Below are 20,341 nucleotides of genomic sequence, written 5' to 3'. Positions count from 1 at the left end.
TTTGAGGAGACCTTATAGTAACCTTCCAGTATCTGAAGGAGGCATAGTAGAAAACTGGGATGGGGCTTTTTACAAGAGCGGGTAGTGACTAGACGAAGGGAAAAGGCTTTAAACTGGAAGAGGGTAGATGTAGACTAGATGTTAAGAAGAAATTCTTTACTGTGAGGGTGGTGAGACATTGGAACAGGCTGCCCAGAAAGGCTGTGGATGCCCCCTCCCTGGAAGCATTCAAGGCCAGGCTGGATGGGGCTGTGAGCAACCTGGTGTAGAGGGAGGTGTCCCTGCCTATAGCAGGGGGCTTGGAACCAGATTGTCTTAAAGGTCTTTTCCAACCCAAACCATTCTATGATTCTATGATCAGGGTGAGGCATTATCTGGTGATCTGCTGGGAAGACGACAGTGACAAGGCAGCTTGATCCCAGCCAGATATATGCTTCACCAACTTGGCTCTTAGAAGAGGAATGCACACCTGGCTCTGACATCACAAAACAACAACACAACCTTAGCATTTAAACATGCAGACTATAGGTGAGGAAAGTATGTATTTTATGTGAAAAAGTCATTCAAGACCCTGAATGGGTGACTGTATATATATATTTTAAAAGCTTTTATTGTTTCTTTCAAAGGCAAACTTTTAGAGTAAGAATAAGGAATGTAAGAGCAGTTTGGGAAACCTGTCAGTGCATGTTTGCCATACAGACAAATTCAAAAAGCTTCTGTAGAGCCACACAGAATGAGTAATGTTCTAACAAAGCAGGTTTTAATGCACATGGAAAATGCTCCAAACAAAACTAATTTGTCATGTGATTTTTTCTGGTAACAGCAGCTCCAAATTCTACTGAGAACACCATGCACTTCAGCAGGATTTGTGTAGGCTGAGAGCCGCACTAATCGTTGATTTCTGCCTCCAGCAACGGCCTGTCTACGTGGGTCAGCAACTGGAAGGTGAAAGAGATGATCAAGGACTCCATCACTTCCAAGCTCTTTCTTTCTTGCCCAGTTCCACACAGGGGTAAATATCAGATGTGTCATCTTTGCTTCTTGCAGGATAGCTAGAGATCTTATGTAACAGCCTTGCTCCCTTAATCCAGTGAAACCAGAACTGTGGCAGCCAGAAGAATAAAAGAATATACAAGGCTCTAACAATTCATTTCCTTTCCATCTCACGTCTCAAGATTTGCAAAAACATACCCTAGTGAACATGAAAACTCGGTGAAATAAATGTTTTTTACATTTCCTTTATTTTTCATATTTTAATTGAAATTTGGGCTGTTCTACACGTCAAGTCAATCATTACAAATTTGGTGTGGCTTCTAGAAGTAAAACAGAAGTATTTGGCATCTGAAAAATCTTCCCACCTCCTCAAAAGGTCTCTTCTGATGTTTCTGAGGAAAGCAAATGTTACAGTAGAGACTTGCAAAATCTGAGTGAAAAGCACCTTCAGTAAGTGCATAATGAGGGAACTCTAGATACCTGTAACTCAGGCTTAGTCTTCTTAATATAAATGCAATTATTTGACAGAAGTATGCTTGAGATTTGAAGGGTTCCTGAGGATTTCTATAGTGGGCAGGATATAACCATGATATTCAGAAGTCACTACTCTAACCAACTATTTTTTCCACTGTAAATTCTGTAAAGAGTCTTGAGTATTGGTGAAACATATTCACATTACTAGATTTCAATATACAGTCTGAAGAAAGCCTAATATATAGGAGTCATGCCTAGCTTCATAAGAAAGAAGGTGAAGCAGTCAAAGAACCATTTATTTCTTAGAATTAGTTGCTCTGGAGCTGCGATATTCAAATACCATAGGAATCTGCTACTGATTTTCAACACCAATATCAAACATATGTATAATGGATTCAAATTCACAGAGTAAATATATCAAACAAAATAGTTCGTTTTATTAGGTATTTAATAATAGCATCACACCAAATATTGTTAGACTGTGGATATGAACAGAATTGTCTGACTGCTGGTTATGTACCACGGCACTTTATCATTGATTTCAGTTGGTCTTGTCTTGTTGTGGAACCACAAGCCAGATCCAATCTCCCATAATTATCAGATAAGTATACTGATTGCTATGTTATACAAAGGAACATTTCTCCTTAAAAAAAACAGCATAAAACATTGTGTAGGGTATTGCTGAAAAAAAAAAAAACACGGTCTGAGACTGTAGTCATCTTTCTATGCCTAACAGTGAGAATAAGATGTCATGCAACTGGCTCCTAGGAAGATCCAAAGTAATTCATTTCCTTTGTGAAATTATGTTGCTGACTTCTTAAAATATACATCACATTTTCCATCACATGTAATTGTAAATTGAGTACATAAATTATTTGTGCAAAATCACGTTATTGCTATATACAAAAACAGGAGAATTTTGGGCAATCTTGCTGCTTTTCAGGAGGTCACTCTCGCAATCTGAGTCACAATGTAGTCTGTTTTCCTGCCAAAACAATTAGCTAAACCACTTCTGTGAGATTTGTTGTCCACTAGTGTAATTTGCCTTAAACAGTCAAGGGTCAGTATTTTGTTTGTTTTGTAACATGATGTACCAAGATCATCTTTAACAAATGGGAACACTTAAAAAAAATTATTTGAGGCCTTAAACAGTTCATTTACTGAATCATTTTCAACTAAAGATAGCAGAAAACCACAATCTTTTACCTTTACCCAATCCCAAAGCACTCATCTGGCATGGATCCCTCTTTCTGTACTGAATTACATGAAGTTAATCCTCTGCCAGCACTAGAACTGTTTACTGCAGGGCCTCCTCATGATATATCTGTGAATATTTTAATAAAGAAACTGTACAAAATTGGCAGGACTCCTGATTTGTTGACCAGGCTTGGCTACTTAAAAAAAAAAAAAAAAAAAAAAGAAATGGAATTGTAACACCTTTACATCCAAAAATCTTACAGTAATTAACTGGAGTATACAAATTATTTGCCTTCTTGCTGGAGTATCCCTGTTGTGCTACAAGCAATTAACATCTTGTCACGGGTGTAGATTGATCTCGTTAACTCCTACATCTATAACTATTAAATTTGCTAAGATAAAAGAATATTAAGAATCTATTTCTTCAGAAATGATCACTCTGAAAACTAGAGGCCAAATTCACACCATCACACGTGTTAAATGCTTTGAGGGCAGAATTTAGCCCCAAACTACAGTTTTCTCTAAATACATACACTCTTCTACAGAAAAAAACAATCTATATCTTACTCATCAGTGCTCTTCCCTTCTGAAGGGTAAATACTGATATTTGAAATACCTAAATTGTATTTACAGCTGTACAACACTGATGTCACATATGTGTAAAATATTAATTGTACTCTATAAACATGGGCTAACTTATACAACCTGCTTAAAAACTTTTCTTAAAATAAAGAGCCAACAAGCTTACACATTTTCTTTATCAAATTCACATACAAAATACATAGTAATATGACATGCAACGTCATTCCACCCTCCAGATGCCACCATCTCCACACAGTCCTCCTCATCGTAGGCATTGTTGGGCTCCCCACTGCGCCACTTGTTGAAGGTCTGCATGGGTGACCGGTCAGAATAGACAAAATTTCCCTCTTTCTCTAGGTCGTTAATCCCAATGAAAACTCTGGTGAGCCCAGCTTGGTTGATGTACGAGGCAATCAGATTGTTGGCATTCTCATCCTTGGGCATGCTCAGTGTCCCTCCTCTTCCATGGCAGTAGAGCTGGGCTTCCTTGTATCTTTTTTCTTCCTTCACCAGCAGATAAATCTTATTATCTGTCTCACGCACACCAGCAACAGCTGCGGGGGAGGGCAGTGCTGAAAAGTGAGCACTCGCATTTCTATAAACCAACTTACTGTACACCCCAAAATAGCTTCACAAATCCAATGCATGGTGATACTCTCTACGAGCAATTCCACCGTTAAAATGTGGCAATGAGAAAGGAAAATATATAAAGTTAGCCTACCATTTTTTATGAATTTCAGTTCTGTCGTCAGCTGGGCCACTTGGATATCCATTTCACCAATAGCCTTCCTTAGCTGGCTACACTCACAGGGGATGCCTATGAAATGAAACAGACATGCTGAAGTCAAAAAGCTGTCTAAATTCAGAAATTATTTAAATAACTTCATGAAAAGGCCCAGCTGGGCAGGACTGGGGGACATCTGCTTCACAAGTAATGGTCCAAAACCTGTAGCCTTTGCTAATACGTGCCATCATGATTCTCACAGTTGTCTGAACCTAACCATGACATTTCCTTTCCTCTGAAGCTTCAGTTCTGTGCATTATGGCTAATCTGAACACAGAGAGATATCCTCTGTAAAAAAAAACAACAACAACAACAAAAAAAAACAAAAAAAAAACACTATGTTTATCAAAACTTCACATTTGGGTGAAATTATCATCTTCAGTCCTTTCCAAAAAGCACTTTATCCAGAGCAAAAATCTAGTTTCTTGCTCACCTGTTCCTCATAAGGAATCTAAAACAGTAGATCAAAAAGGCTAATGTTCCAACCATGTAATGCACATAATTAGCTGTAAAATGCAATTCTGCACTTTTCAAATACGGAAGTTACTGTACCTCTTCCAGTCAAAGAATAGAAAGACATCTATTATGCCAAATTGATATTGATTTGACAAAGATAATCTGAATGAGAATACTAAAAGGATAATTGTTACTTCTATGAGTTCAGATCTCAAAAAGAGAATCAATTACAGTTTCCAGTTCTATATGCAATTATTCAAATCTGCACTTGACTACGCAATTACTCAGTGTAGATACCTAACTCTAAGTACCAAGTAGTTGGACTACAAGACTGTCCTTCAAGACAATACCTGGCTCAAGAATTGAGTGACAAATTATTTTCTCATAAGAAACTAACTGATGCACCTTTAGTGCACTCTGCTAGGAAGGAATAAAAATGGGCAAAATCAGGATCCACTTTTCTAAGGCTTACATTTCTTTTGCCAGATTTCCACCTTTTCTTCTGGAGGATCTATGTTCCTGGTAAACTCCTGCAATGATACCCAGTGGAGGGGCATGATCTTCTGACCTGCTCCTTTGTGTCGGCTGGAATTCTGAGCAGACTATACAGAGATTTCCCTTTCCATCAGTGGTGAATGATACTGACAGTTACACTTCATTCCCATTGTATTCATCAAACTTCTGAGTAGCTCTGAGACACTGTTTGAACAAATACACTATATGTCCAGCAACTTCAATTTTATTTTATTTTATTTTTTTTTAAGTAATTTGAAAATATCACAGTGGCTGTGAGGAGTAGCTATCTAAATATTTATTTATCATGATTTCTCAGTATTTTAAAAGACACATTTTTGGTGATGACACCTGCATGTTCTTAAATCCTTCACATCGTAGACAAAGTATGTCATAGGTTTACCTGGGTCACCATTAGGACCTGGTGGTCCTATGTCACCATTATCTCCCTTTTCACCTAAAATATGAAAAAGAATATAAATTTAAGGAGGTTTTTTCATTAACAGTTAAACACTTTTTTTTTTCCCCCCTCTACTAATAGGCAAGTGTGAAAAGCAGAAAAATGCCTAAGGAAGAATAAAAATGTTTCCGTCCCAGTCAATCCACAAAAAAAGCAAACCAAAGCTATTGAACGAAAAGAACATATACTGATAGCGATTTCTTTTTTGTGAACTTCACAGAAGCAATACATTCAGATCTCGTAGTCAAAAAGGGCTCTATACACTAATTGCAGATCTAAATCTAGATTCATAATCCAGATGCTTAGGTAAACATGGTTGGTCCAAATGACCAAGCCTGTGGCGTACGCAAGGCTAGAATTCAGGTACTGTGGTTCCTAGAAGGATACCAAAATACAGTGTGTCTTCCCATCTACTTCTCTTAACTGTCCACACTTATCTGTTAGGATGTGAAGTTCTTTATTTAACCATAAACCAGGATGCTCAGATCTTAATGCTGCTATCAGAGCAAAAAATAACTGCTTGACAGATCTCAGTCAATAGGGAGTACCTCATATTGTAGTCAGACATATATGATGAAGTCTGAGAGTAGCTAACCAAACCGAAATGATAACTTTTTTTTTTAATCTGAAACACAAATGGAGAAGCAATTGCACAAAGCATACCTTTTGAACCAATAGGACCAATTTTTCCATGCCGTCCCATGCTGCCTTTCTGTCCTTTGTCTCCCATTTCTCCTATATGTACCGAAAGACAAAATACATTAATAGTGTATTCTGATTAATTCAGATTCCAGCATATAGTGAAGAAATATGCGCTATAAACCCAACATTCATCGAACTTCAGAAGTTCAATTCACTCCAGGTGACATTAAAGCAGTAAGCAGGTGCAAATGAAAACAGATCTTGGCTGAGACCCACAGGAAAAACATTTTACAAGTTTCTATCAAATGATCGTGCCAAAATAACGTTGACATTAAGGGAGGATCCCACCAAAAACATATGGATCAATGTATTATGGAGTTGAAAAGACCTAAGGGGTCCAAGTACAACTAATAGTTTTAGCTAACACAGTAACTCTACTGCAGCTGGATTATAGTAAGGCTGAATTTGGGCTTTGTTGCTTAATTTTACAGTAGCAGTCGCATCTTCATTCTTTCGAATTAAATTCGAAGAATATATTAAAGAAAATGAATGGAAGTCATATTTGAGCACATGCACATGTTTGTACAAATGTGAAGTCTGATACAAAACAGAAATGTTAAATGTTACTAATTTTAAATATGCTTCAGTAGAATACTTCAAACAGCACTTGTATCAAAAAAAGCCATTCGAAAATCATTTTTATTAACTGTGTTTTTACAAAATAAAACCAGTTATCCCCCTCATAAGGTGAATTGAAATTGTCAGCAAATCTGCTTGAACCAGCCACTGCCACCTATCTGTATATATCCCTGACGTATAGCCAGAAATCCAATGTAAGACAGCTTGATTCACTTTGCCCGACTTCAGCTTCTTTTCTATGAATTGTACCTTCCTTTGCAATGTAAAGCAAATATTAGAATAGCTTCAGGAGAAACAGAATTTGCAGCGGAACAGACAGTTTCTTCACCATCACTGTCTCTACAGACCAAGCAGAAGCACTGTTACTAATAAAACGTGTGCCACAGTCCAAGTATTGATGTAATAGAGCTGAGCTCCTTCAAGAGCTCAAATGATAAAACAGATGAAACCTGCCTGTTACATCATGCAGCTTTTCTGTATGGCATTTCTCAAACATTATGAAAAATAATTATGTTAATAACATAAATCTGAGAGAACTTAGCCTATAATAGCAAAGCCTCATTCTATCCTTTTTTTCTTGCTTTCGGTAGACTTTCTGAGACCTACAGAATGAGAACTGGCAGTCTGTTACACTCACTATTTAGTGAATTTGTCAGTTTGCCTGATTCTGCTGCTACTATAGCCCTGAGGAGACTCGGGAAACAATACTATATCTCCATGTATGTTGGTGATACTCTTTCCTGAGTGAATCAATGTTCTGCCATCAGATTTAGGCCTCCTTGTATCACAATGTCTAGAAGAAACATGGCTTGGAGGCTGCAGAGCTGTAGAACTACATCATATGAGGTAGATTCCCTACTGTGCCACACAACATTAACAGAGAGAAGAGATGGAAGAACTACAGAGAGAAGACAAATGCCTCCTGAAAATCCCATGTGCAGAAACACAAGACTGAGACTGCTTTAGGAAATATGGAGGCAGTTATTTCAGTGATTGTTTTAGTTAAGACTGTTTTTTTGGTGTTTTTTTTTTTTTTCTTTTGCTCAGAGCAATGCCTATCATGCACTATCCTGTTACACAAGACCAGGGAGAAAATCAGATGTGTTCAAAGGAAAATCTACCACAAGAATCTAGTAACCAAAACTCTGTAAACTGTCATTGCTCAGCCTCAGTTGTGGATCTACAACTGAAGATCTGTTGTCAGGATGTGGGATTCAATGCACCAGGACAGACAACTGCTTAGTTCTATACGTTTAAAACTGGATAATTTTATGACTGACTTCATCATTACCTTTAAATTAATGACATTTCAGAATATAAATTGATTACCACTGGGAGATGTCTTCCTCATTACTACAAAAAGCCTTAAGCAGCCATCAACTGAAGGCATACGAACTCAGAAAGAGGTCAAGTGAGAGGTCAAATGGATATGGTGGATGAAAAACTGAACATGAACCAGCAGTGCACTCCCGCAGTTCAGAAGGCCAATGGTATCCTGGGCTCCATCAGACAAGGGCTGGCCAGCAGGGACAGGGAGGTGATTGTCCCTCTCTCCTTTGCCCTCATGAGGCCCCATCTGGAGTGCTGCATCCAGTCCTGGGGCCCCCAGTACAGAAAAGATGTGGAGTTGTTGGAGAAGGTACAGAGGAGGGCCACTAAGATGATCAGATGTCTGGAACACCTCTCCTATGAAGACAGGCTGAGAGAGCTGGGCTTTTCAGCCTGGAGAAGAGAAGGCTGCAATGAGGTCTCCTTGCAGCCTTCCAGCATTTAAAATGGGATTATAAACGGAGGGGAATCACCCTTTTACAGGGGTAGACAGTGACAGGACAAGGAGGAATGGTTTTAAGCTCAAGGAGGGAAGGTTTAGTTTGGATGTCAGGGGGAAGTTCTTTACTATGAGAGCAGTAAGGTGCTGGAACAGGCTGGCCAGAGGAGCTTGTAGATGCCTCAGCCCTCGAGATCAGGTTGGATTGGGCCCTGGAAAACCTGATCTAGCACCAGATCTGGAGGTTGGTGGCCCTGCCTCTGGCAAGAGGGTTGAAACTGGATGATCCTTGAGGTCTTTTACAACTCAAGCCATTCTGATTCTATGGCTTCTAACTCACCTGGCAAGTCTTACAATTGATTTTCCTTCATTTCCAAAAAGGATCAAATTCAGCCTCTACATGAAGTTTTATCTTCAAGACCACAAAATTGTTTTCTTATTCAGTATATTCTTACAGAAAGTTACTGAAAGAATGGAAATAACCCACTCAGCTGTTGATTTACTTTCTGGATATTGCTTCAATCTCAGAATAGATTCATGGTTTGCTTCAAAGACATATTTCCAAGGAATTGTGCAGATTATAAAAATACTGACTGCAACTAGTGGATATTTATCCAGTATAGGTAGCACAGCCAGAAAGTATTTCCTTGAAAATCTCAAAAATACTAACTTGCAATGACACTATCAAAATTTCTCTGAAAGTGAGCTTTCTTGCCTTGGACACTTCCAAATTGGGATTACAGTAGTAATGTCAGATGTTATATTTGAAATGAAATAAACATATGTCTATAATGCATAAATGAAATATAATATATAAAAGGACATCACATTCTTTCTCATAAATACTGCCCAGAAGATGAACAACTTACAGAGTAATTGCCAATAAGAACTACATGATATGCTCAGAAGTAAAAAGTGTGCTACCTCAAACAACAAAGACATACATTAAGTCCCCTGTGCTCATTAAAGAGCTGTTTGGATTAGCTTTTCTCTTACAGTGAGTAACCGCAGCATCTACTCCAGGGGCTTGCTTATTCTGCTTCTTCTGCAGAATAAATCAGATAGCTTCAAGAGAGACCCATCTGCCTTGAGGGTTTCAAAAGTTTTAAAACCTTTTAAAAAGTCCTTTTCAGTGGCCCTATGATTGCCAGAAATGCAGTCTAAAGAGTCTTAATGAAATCAGGAAGTGAGAGCTGGAAAGAAATGGGGACAATGAAAGAAATTAAGTCTCCATAGACCAAAAGTAGGAAACTTCACTGAGAGTTTGAATGGAGAATACGAAGCAAGTCATCTGTCATCTCTCAGATGAAGGTGATATACATTGGAACCAATTATAGAAGACTTAAAGTATTTTAGGGGGAACTAAAGAGAAAGGAATTCTAATTGATCTTCTTGTTGGCCTTGTCAGTCTCACAAACAAGAGAAGAAATAATAACCAGAGATGAATGGTGGGCTGCACAACCGGTGAAAAGATGAGGGCTTTGGCTCAGTGCAACACTATAAAAGGGGGTGTTCATACAGTATGGCCAATTTCTTCACACAGAACTAATTGGAACAGAAAAGAGGGCATAAAACTACTTTTAAAAAAGAAGGTGCCAAAAAGAGAAATCTAGTAGAAACTCAAATTCACCATTTCACAGCTAAATTGAATTGAGTTGTGTCAAAGAGAAAAAGAGAATAGTAGTTTATTTCCCAAACTTGAGGGACAGATTCTTTATGATTTGACAAAGCGGACATCACAGAGATTTACTTTGCAATATAAGTGTCCCAAGCTAGACCAAAAGTCTGTCAGCTCCAGTGCCATCTTTGACAGCAGTCACCAGAAGATACTTACAAAAAGAATACAGAATAAAAAGAATAAATAAAATATAGAATAATAAAAAAATAAAAGATACAGAGGTACAATGTTTTCCACAGTACATCTTCTTAGTCTTGCAGCCAGTATTCCCGGTGCAAATATTTAACCTGACTTAAATGAGAATAAAATGTATTTTTAAAAGATATAATGTCGCCTTGGCATAGTAGTTATTCAAGGCTCTTCCCTTTTTAGAACTACTGGCAACCAGAAATCCAAAAGTTCTGAATATCTAAGCGGCATTTTATATGGTTGGGACAAACTCATTTCACCCAGCATTAGCCACCTTAAAGTTAGGTTTTTAAACTATTTATCTAAGTTTCTCTTGTGAGTAATGGAGAAAAACATCTCTTAGCAGTGATCCACCCCACTCATATGGGACAGGTAGTTTAGCAACAAAATGCATCTTTAAAAGCTCTGCAGAACAAATGGAGGTAGGGGGAAGAGGAAACTTTTAACAGCTACTTATGCTGATGAGAAATTAGAAAGACTAGAAAATTTGTAAAGGAAGCTAAAGATAGTACAAAAAATAATAATATAGTATAGGAAAGCAGTGGAAAAGTCTTAATCATTTTGAAGTTCTGCTGCTAAGGATTTCAGAGTAGTGTGTGAGTTTCAAGCAACAGTTCTATTGTTTGGCATCTCATAAATATACATTAAACTATGTATCCCTAAGGTCCCTATTCTATATATTTACTTACACTGAAACCTATACGGAAGCCTATTTTGTCCACTCTGTTTAGTATAGGTTTTCTCAAAATCCTACTGAGTTCAGTCAGATTTGGAAGATAGTTTTGAATTAGATACCCACTTTGTGAATCCACAGCTGCCAATGTCAGGATCTTTATATGGAATTCTGCCTGCAGCACTCCTTAGTGAGCAATAAATTCATGTAAAAGTTGACTCCAAAATGTAAGGGATTGATTGATTACATATTAATGAGCAATCAGTAATATTAAAATATAAATTAAGACATTATTACCTCTCTTTAGAATTTGATTATACAAATGACTGAGCACTCTGGATCCAATCCAGTTAAATTAATGACTCTTCTCTCATACTTAGAAGCTATGTCTGTACTAGTAAACTAAATGCCTGGGACTGCTCCCCGGCACTGGGAACCAGCTGGCCTAGAATGGTGCACTTCATAATCCTAAATCATCTTTCTCTTCAAACTAAGGTAATCAGTTGCAAGCTGTTCATTGTGTTAGTTCCCAGAACATGTCTGAGAATGCATTAGCTGACAAGCTGAAAAAGAGCCTGGAGAATCTCCCATATGAGGAAAGGTTGAGGAACCTGGGTCTGTTCAGCCTGGCAAAAAAAAAAAAAAAAAAAAAAAAAAAAAACAACTGAAGGGGGAATCTGATAAATGTTTATAAATATCTAAAGGGAGGTGGGAGGCAAATGAATGAGGCCAGGCTCTTGGTGGTGTGTGGCAACAGGACAAGGAGCAATGGCCTCAAACCTGGACATAGGAAGTTCCATACCAACATGTGGGAGAACTTTTTTTTTACAGTAAAGGTGATGGAGCACTGGAAGAGGATGCTCAGAGAGGTGGTGGAGTCTCTTGCTATGGAGATATTCAAGACCTGTCTGGATGCCTAACTGTGCAACCTATGGGAACAGCTTTAGTAAGGGAGTTGGACTCTATGACCTCTTGAGGTCCTTTCCAACCCCTGCAATTCTGTGAAGTCACACCAGAGGCTGTGTTAAACACTCTACAGGTAGAGACTGTTGGGTCCCATCCCAAGAATATCATATAACTGTGCTTAAGATTTTATTTGATCCAGTGCTCTACACTTTTCATAAGGACAACACAGTTTTATATTCTGCTGACACGCTATGCATCATAATTGACCTATACAATTAATTAAAAGCAATGGCAAAAGTAAGTGAATTTAACCTTAATCAGTGCCCAAAGACACTAGGATATCTGATGTCACCCTGAAACATCAGGACACGCAGAAACAGTATTTTAATGTTTTAATGTTTATGAGGGTCTGAATTACTAAAATATGACAATATTACGAAGAAAGAATATGATGAAAACATTTGCAGCACTCTCTAATTCTGAGGTGTTCATTTCAGGTCAAATGTACCATGAAAAAAAACTCTTTCATATGTATTTTATTTATTCACTGACTATTGTACTTCTAAATTCAAAGAAACTAAGCAAGTTTTCTTACAAAGAAATTGCCTGAGAAACAAAATTAAGAAAGCGAAGTGGGAAAAAAAAAAAAAAAAGCTGTGATTCTGATATTGTAAATTAACACCAAAACAGAAGAATTATCTTTCCCTCGTGTAAACCAGCACTTATTCAAATAGTAGTGACATACAATGAAATGTAGCAGTTTCTATCCATAGAAGGAGATGAATACTAGCCCAATAAGACATCAATTATCAAGCTTCAATAAAAATATGCTTAAAAGCTACAGGGGACCATATGTGTTAATAGAGACTGAAGTTTAACAGCATACTGAACAGAAACAGAGCTTCTGTGATCATCCAAGTGTGCTCATAGAATGGGGCAAATGGAATGTGAGACAATAGTATTATTCATCTTTCATTATTGACTAAGCTATGTGTGAAGTACCTGGATCATGAGTCTAAGCTTTATACCAACTGAGATTTTAAAATAGTTGGCCAAGACTATCAAGGGCATTAGCATTATATGCCCAAGAGATCAAAAATAGTGCTAAAAGGCAAAGCCAATAGCAGATCACAAATGGATATTCAATAATCTGCTCAGCATCAACAGATGCTGAACTGGTTATTTCTGATAAAACTATGGTGAAATTTCTTACTATATTAAAATGAAGCATTTACTAAAATATTACAAGGCTATATACATGTCAAGTCAAATTTGGATGAGCAAAAGAAAAGCAGAAAAAAAATGTGGCTACAGAAACAGTAAGAATTATTGTACTGAAAGCACTCCCTGGAAAACTGTGATATAGAATGCATTAATATTCAATATTCTTTCATCTCTTTTCTGTTTCACGCACATTTCTCTTGCAGTGAATGTTCACTTCAATGTTTCTTCATCCAGTCACATCAATACTTTGGACATATTGACATATGAAAACTGGGTAACTGTTTTAATTATTAGAATTGAGCTTTCCTTAGAATGATTTTCCAAGTAAATGCAATATTACATATAAAATTATATAAATGAAATGTTACATCATGGAATTGATTCAACAAAATGCAAAGCTCAAAGAAATATTTAAGACTGTGCAATGGGAGAGATTCTCCAACTCCCCATGAAAAGGTGATATGACCAGTTGCCCATTGAAATACCAGTGCAAAAATGGTCATATCCTGGTAAACAAACAGGAGGAACTGGGAGTCTACTTAATGACATCAGCCGCTCAGATATGATGGCACAACAAGCACAATGGAAGCACACAGGTTAGGCTGGGCACAGAGGGAGGCTAATAAAAGACAATATGGAAGTATTCCCTAGGTATTCAGGGATGAAGTGAGAAAGGAAAAAGTTCAGCTGGACTTGATCTTGGCTGGGTATATGAAAATAGTATGAAAGATAGTACAGGTAAAGCAGCAGTAAAAATCAGACTGAGGATAGCACAGGCATTCTGATTGGAAGAAAACAATGATAAAATAGATGGACAATGCTGAGATACTTGGTACCTTCTTTGCCTTTGTTTTTACTGGCAAAGTGTTCTACTGGGTCTTCACGTCTGGTGATAGAAAGTGGGGAGGAGATGCTACCCATGTTAGCCGACAATTGAGTATACCTAAGTTAGACACACGTCCATAGCACTGGTGAAAAGGCATCCAAGGGTGCTGAAAAATTCAGCTGAGCTGCTGCAAGGCTGACAAAATCTAATCAGTAGCTGATTATGAGTGCCATTCCTCAGGAAGCAGTCCTGGGACCAACAGTGTTTAAAATCCTCATCAGTGACAGGAAGGAGTGAAAGGCAACCTCTGAGAGTCTGCTGGCAATCCCAGGAGTGGTTGATGTGCTGGAGAGTAGAGATGCTAGTCAGATGAGGTTGACAAACTGCGAGAACTTGTTGACAGAAGAACCATGAAATTCAGTCAGACCCTGAAACACTCCACACCTGGGATGCATTGGCACACTTTGGCTAACGGCTGCCTAAAAAATTGCTGTGCAGAAAAGGACCCACAGATTTCTGCACCTTCAAACAAGAGAGAGAATAACTGGAGTCCAGCTGAAGAAAATTCTTTTACTTAGCCTGGAGAAAAGGTAAGGGAGGAAACCTAATTTCATTCTTCCACTACAGGAAGTTTGTAAAGAAGATGCACCTTTCTCTTCTGAGAGATGCATAGCAAAAGGACAAGAGGCAATGATCACATCCTACAAGCAGGAAAATTTTGATTGGCCTTAAGGAAAACACATTTCACAATGAGACCGAAGAGCAAGCCAATCAAAAAGATTGTGGAATCTTTATCCTTTGAGATTTTCAGAAGTCCACCAGACAAAAACTTTCAGCAGCCTGATCTAAATTTGAAGCCTGCCCTGCTTTAAGTGGAAGATTGGACTAGAGAACCTCTATATGACCTTTTAACCAAAGTTATTCTGTAGTACTTTTACTTCTCTTCATGCTGCATTACCTTGCAGGAGTTAAAATTTTAGTTTCCAAAATTTTTTATGACAGTTGTCCTTGAAGGCTACATCTCCATAAGAAATGTACACAGACTTAACACACACACACACCCCTCAAGGGAGTTGTAAGTTTCTCAATGAATTTTAGGGGATGAGCTCTACCCTTGGTTCTTGGTCTCAAGGGAGACTGCAGAAATAAGACTTCCATATCTGCCCAAAAGTAGTATGTAACAGAATACACATCATTGTAAGGAAGTATAAATTACCACTGTGATGGCTTTGAAAAGAGGCTTGCAAATTCAGTTTGGTAAAAACTCCAACATTCTAATGATAGGAATGTCAAATGTTTCATTTTAGTATTGAAATAAAAGGTTTTGACTGATCCTAATGTGATTTTTTCAGAATACGCATCTCTTGGAAAATATTTGAAGGTCAACTTTCCTTTCTTCAAGAGAAGAACAAATGTGAAAAGACAATTTTCTGTAGGACAGAAATGCTGTTTATCCTAGCTCTATAACTGAATACTGCTGAACTCTATTCCTCTCAAGAGCTCAAAATATTTTCTGGACTACAGCATGAACAATTTTAATACCATCTTCCCATAAATATTACTGAACTGTGATCTAAGAAATGAGGAATCAATGATGGCCATCCCTGCCTATTATGGCTTAATGCCTTCCCACAGTGGTTTTAATTAAGGTACTGAGAATGTTCACCATGTACAAACAAAAGTAAACAAGGAAAGCGAACCTCGTGATTTCTTCCCTCTGCTTTAATTTGAGGACTGCATTTACAGAGGGCATTATGATACCTTTCTTCACAGGAAATCTACTTAAAAATATATATATATATATATATATTTCCAAAACTTTTTGCACCTGAAAGCAAAATCTAGTTTACAAATAAGCTTATCAGGTACATGGAAACATCTAAGAATGGCTTAGTCATCCAGCAGAGGATGCCCATCATCACTGCATCACAAGAAAATGTAGCATTTGGTAAGGAATTATTTTTCAAATATCTTTAACAAAGTTACCTTTTTCTCCTGGAGGGCCAACTCTACCTGGACGACCCGGAGCACCTTTCTCCCCCTTTTCTCCAGTCTCCCCTATTAACATAAAAAGAAATAAAAAGAAGAACCATATTAAAACAAAACTATATTCTATTGGTGTTAGTGACAAGAGTGTCATTTTCTGTACTGAAAATACAAGCCTACTAAAGAGGGAAAAAATAAAAGTAAGTGAAAAATAACTTAAGAGCTTTGAAGCACAGAGAATAGACTTTCCTGCAAGGAACAAAGACACCAACAAAACCAAAGTCGATATGTTACTGAATCCTTGTGGCTCTAGCCAACTCTACAATGACAACACTACAATTTAGTTAAGAAGTAGCCTCCGAATCAGGCCTCAACTCAACACTTAACCTTCTGTTTCCACATTCACCAAGCATATCTTGATTACACACCAAATATTACCTCTTTACAGCAAAGCATAGCAGAGGACATGTTTAAGTCCCAAGTGAAAATAGCATAGCCATAACTTAAAATTACCAAAAAAAAAAAAAAGTTTATATCAAGTACTGTGAGAACAAATCTATAGGATAGCACTGCTACATTCATCATTTACTGGATCATTTCTAAGTGTAGAAAACTATCTATTTAATCTGCATTCTCACTTACGTATATATCATGCCTTCTGATCTTTGCGGTTTGAATCACCACAAAGTAATCACTAGCTATATTCACAAGACTCATATCACATTATATGCATTAAGCACATTTGAACAGCAGTTTCTGTAATATGCGTGTAGCAATTGGACAGATCAATAAAAAGGGAAAGGTATTGCAAAAAAAGTGTGATGATGGAAGGATCGGCATGATGGAAAGGTGCTGTAAAGGAAGAAGATTGCTCACCTATATCAGAAGATCTAGGTTCACATGGGAAAGCTTCACCAAGGAAGGATATCCAACCAGAGAACCTTCCCAGTGGCTGTCAGCCCTTAAATGGGGTCTAAGAGAGCTGCAGCCAGGCTCCACCCCTTCCAGTCACACAGGTAAATTGCCTTCACCTGTGTCCCAGGGCTGACTGGGTCCTTTTCCCGGGTGATCAATCACTGGTTCAGGCCATAACTCCACAGTTCCCATACAGTGTGCCTACCTGGTGTCTTCCATTGGAGTCACATAAATTGTTTTGTCCCCTACTATTGTTGTTTTCCATTTATATAAATTTAAAAAACTCTTAGGCAAATAGAAATTTAAAGAATGATTGCTGTGGTTTAACCTGGTAGGTGGCTCATCACCACACAGTTGTTTGCTCACACAATCCTTCCCAGTGGAAAAGGGGAGAGAATTAGGAAAAAAACAAAGTAGAACTTGTGTGTTGAGATAAATCTACTTACTAAGATAGAAAAAAGGATAATATTATGACTATTATTATATATGTTTATACAAACGTATACAACAAGCGATACACAAGCAATTGCTTGTCATCGCATAACTGATCCTCAGTTACCTACCCAAGCAGCAGAAAACAATGAACTCCCACTCCTTTCAAAACTTCTTCCATATGATGTCACATGGGATATGTGTATGGGATATCCCTTTGGCCAGTTGAAAACAGCTAAGCTAATTCTGCTCCCTTCCAGCAACGTGGGCCCCTTGCTGAGCATGGCCTTGGCTCTGTACAACTTCGCTTAGCAGCAATTATAACCATCAGTGTGTTATCAACATCTTTTTTCTCCTAAAACCAGAACATAGCATCACACCAGACACCCTGAAGGAAACAGTTCTGTCCCAGCTGAAATTAAGACAACAACTTGAATAACTATCTTTATTAAATAGATGTATGTAAAAGAACAGAAACTTCTACAGCTTCCACAGAAAAGAAAACATTAAGATCAAAAATCTGGAGCTAGCACAACAGCTCTGTAGCACAGGAGAGGAGAGTGAGCATCAGCTGCCCTTCAGGAAGCCAAAGCAAGCACCATAACAAGAAGGTCAGTGGTTACCTTGTTCCCCTCAAGCTCTCTGACATAGCTGGAAGGTACATTTTAGAGAAGGACTATAAAAATGACACATAAAAACAAGCTGAAGTTGCACATTTCAGATTCGCAGCCTCCAGCACTCACTCCTTATTGTACACATAGGTGGCTCAGCCCTCCATCTGTTTCCTTCTTCAGGCTGCCAGCAAGCTCCAGACCACCTCTCTTGTCTTCAGACATACAAAAATAGGCCATTCTCTGACCTTAATGAGGACAAACTCCACATAATCCCCAGCGAATAATACTGTTAGTAGGAAACAGGCTATTATTTGGCACGTTTGGGAACACCACTTCTTTATTACCAAGTAACCAATAGGTTCTGTATGATTTTCTTTCCCTCCTTGGGGCTGGTTATGAGTTCTTTGCTTCCCAAAGATAAATCCTGACAATGACTTTTCCCTGTTCTCTGGAGGCTTAGAGCAGGCTATTACAGCCTATTGCTTTACACTTTCTTCAGAGTGAAAGCTGTGCATTAGGGATCAATAAAATAGATCACTCTTGCTTCAGGCCATTACACTCGCCTGCATTTATTCCTATAATAAGATGACACCGCATTCCTTAGTGAGAGTGTTTAAGAAACTTTGTCTGCGAAGAGATTATCCCATTACAGGTCCCGCTACAGACCACTTAGCAAGTTTTTGTTATCAGCTGTTTTAAGCAGCAAGACCTTTGCTATTAGAAACTGAGCAGTGGCCAGTTTAGCTTTGCAGTGCTTATGCCCTTGTTTTTGCTGTATGTTCACTGAGCATTGTGCAGGTGTTGTCACAGGCAAAAAAAAAAAAAAAAAAAAAAAAGGTTTTTCACTAAGTAATTTTAAAAAAGAAATTATATATCAGCAATTAACATCAACTTCTCACTTTTGAATACTGACTTATGTAAATAAATAAACAAATAATTAAAATTTGAGAAAGATACATAGTCTTCCCAGTCCCCTTTCTGGTTTCTGGACAGTCCATGTCCATTCAGTGCAAGAGGCTGGGGTCATGCAATTGTGCTTCCCACTCAGTAGCTGCAATGTGGCTTCCTTCTCCAGCTGCAGCCATTCCTCCTACTCAGCATGCTCCTTGCCCCTGCCTCCTGTGCCCCAGCCCTGCTATACGTACACACAGCTCATCTCCCGGTGCTCTGCAGTGACAGGACAAGATGCCCACCAGTTCTCCACAGTGTTGTGATGCCCCACAATCCCAGAAGAAATCTAGCCCTCATGCTGAACTGAGGGGCAGCAGGACCTAGCTAGCAGATGCAAATCTGATGCTGCACCATACTGTCATCACTGAGAGTGATCTCTGATAGTTCATACAGTAAATCTTACTATTGCTGTCATTTTGTTTTTGTGAATTCAATGGGACAGGGTTTGTCTCTGATTCTGTTTGCATTCTTCCTACTTCAAGTGACACAATCTACTGTAATAAAAATAGCACACCAAATATTAACTACATGAGCGGTTAAGCATTCATTGGCTGATGATAACTGCCTTCCATTACTTCTGTGTGAGTAGTATCATCAAGTAAAGGTGTAAAAAAGAATATTGTTTTTATTTATGTAGCATTAACTTTTTATGAATTGTATGTCATTGAGTAAGATAATTATTACAGAATGGCTTAGGTTGGAAGGGATCTTAAAGACTAGAAGGCCCCCTGTTGTGGGCCGGTTGCCACGCACCAGATCAGGCTGCCCAGGGCCCCATCCAGCCTGGCCTTGAATACCTTCAGGGATGGGGCATCCACAGCTTTTCTAGGCAGCCCGTGCTAGGGCCATACCAATCTTTTAATGAAAAATTTCTTCCTAACATCTAAACTAAATTTCCACTCTTTTATTTTAAAACCACTCCCCCTTTGTCCTATCACTTTCAGAGTGCGTAAAAATGCGGTCCCCCTCCTGTTTATAAGCTCCATTCAGGAAGGCCGCGAGGTCTCCTCAGAGTCTTCTCTTCTCCAAACTAAACAAGCCCACTGGTCCCAAGATGGATCCATGGGGGATGCCAGTTGTTGACCAACACCTCCACCTGAACATAGAGCCCTTGACAACAACCCTCTGGCTATGACCATCCAACCAACACTTTATCCACCAAACAGTCCAGCCTTCAAATTCAAATTTCTTCAATTTAGAGATAATTCCTGCTTTAGATTACGGAAAGGAGACAAAAGAAGATGACAAAAAAAAAAAAAAAAGGTTTAAAGGATTTTTCCGTGTAATGCTTTTTCTTTACAATGTAGTGAGCAATACATTAGGACACTGCTATCCATTCCTTCTTCACACAAAATGCACCTTCCCATTATTAATACTATTGGTTTTCTACAAAACAGATAATTCTGTTGTCTGGATTCTCAGAGCCATAGTACTTTTCC

General features: G+C 38.3%; 1 protein-coding gene across 2 annotated transcripts in view; it reads right to left on the bottom strand.

The window, feature by feature from the left end:
* Positions 1-1,880: 1,880 nt before the first annotated feature.
* COLEC11 (collectin subfamily member 11) overlaps positions 1,881-20,341 on the bottom strand; it is a 35,212-nt gene continuing 16,751 nt past the window's right edge. The window contains exons 3-7 of one of the 2 annotated variants that reach the window (XM_010707936.4): positions 15,991-16,062; positions 6,123-6,194; positions 5,403-5,456; positions 3,968-4,063; positions 1,881-3,818 (exon numbers count right to left, since the gene is read on the bottom strand). In XM_010707936.4, the coding sequence (XP_010706238.2) occupies positions 3,409-3,818; positions 3,968-4,063; positions 5,403-5,456; positions 6,123-6,194; positions 15,991-16,062 (704 nt within the window). In that variant the 3' untranslated portion in view covers positions 1,881-3,408. The remainder of the gene's footprint in view (positions 3,819-3,967; positions 4,064-5,402; positions 5,457-6,122; positions 6,195-15,990; positions 16,063-20,341) is intronic. The other variant, XM_010707937.3, reaches the window with a different exon arrangement.

Source organism: Meleagris gallopavo, chromosome 2 (assembly GCF_905368555.1).
Source record: "Meleagris gallopavo chromosome 2, MGAL_WU_HG_1.1, whole genome shotgun sequence".
NCBI classification, from domain to species: domain Eukaryota; kingdom Metazoa; phylum Chordata; class Aves; order Galliformes; family Phasianidae; genus Meleagris; species Meleagris gallopavo.
This window is presented reverse-complemented; position numbering and strand designations above follow the sequence as displayed.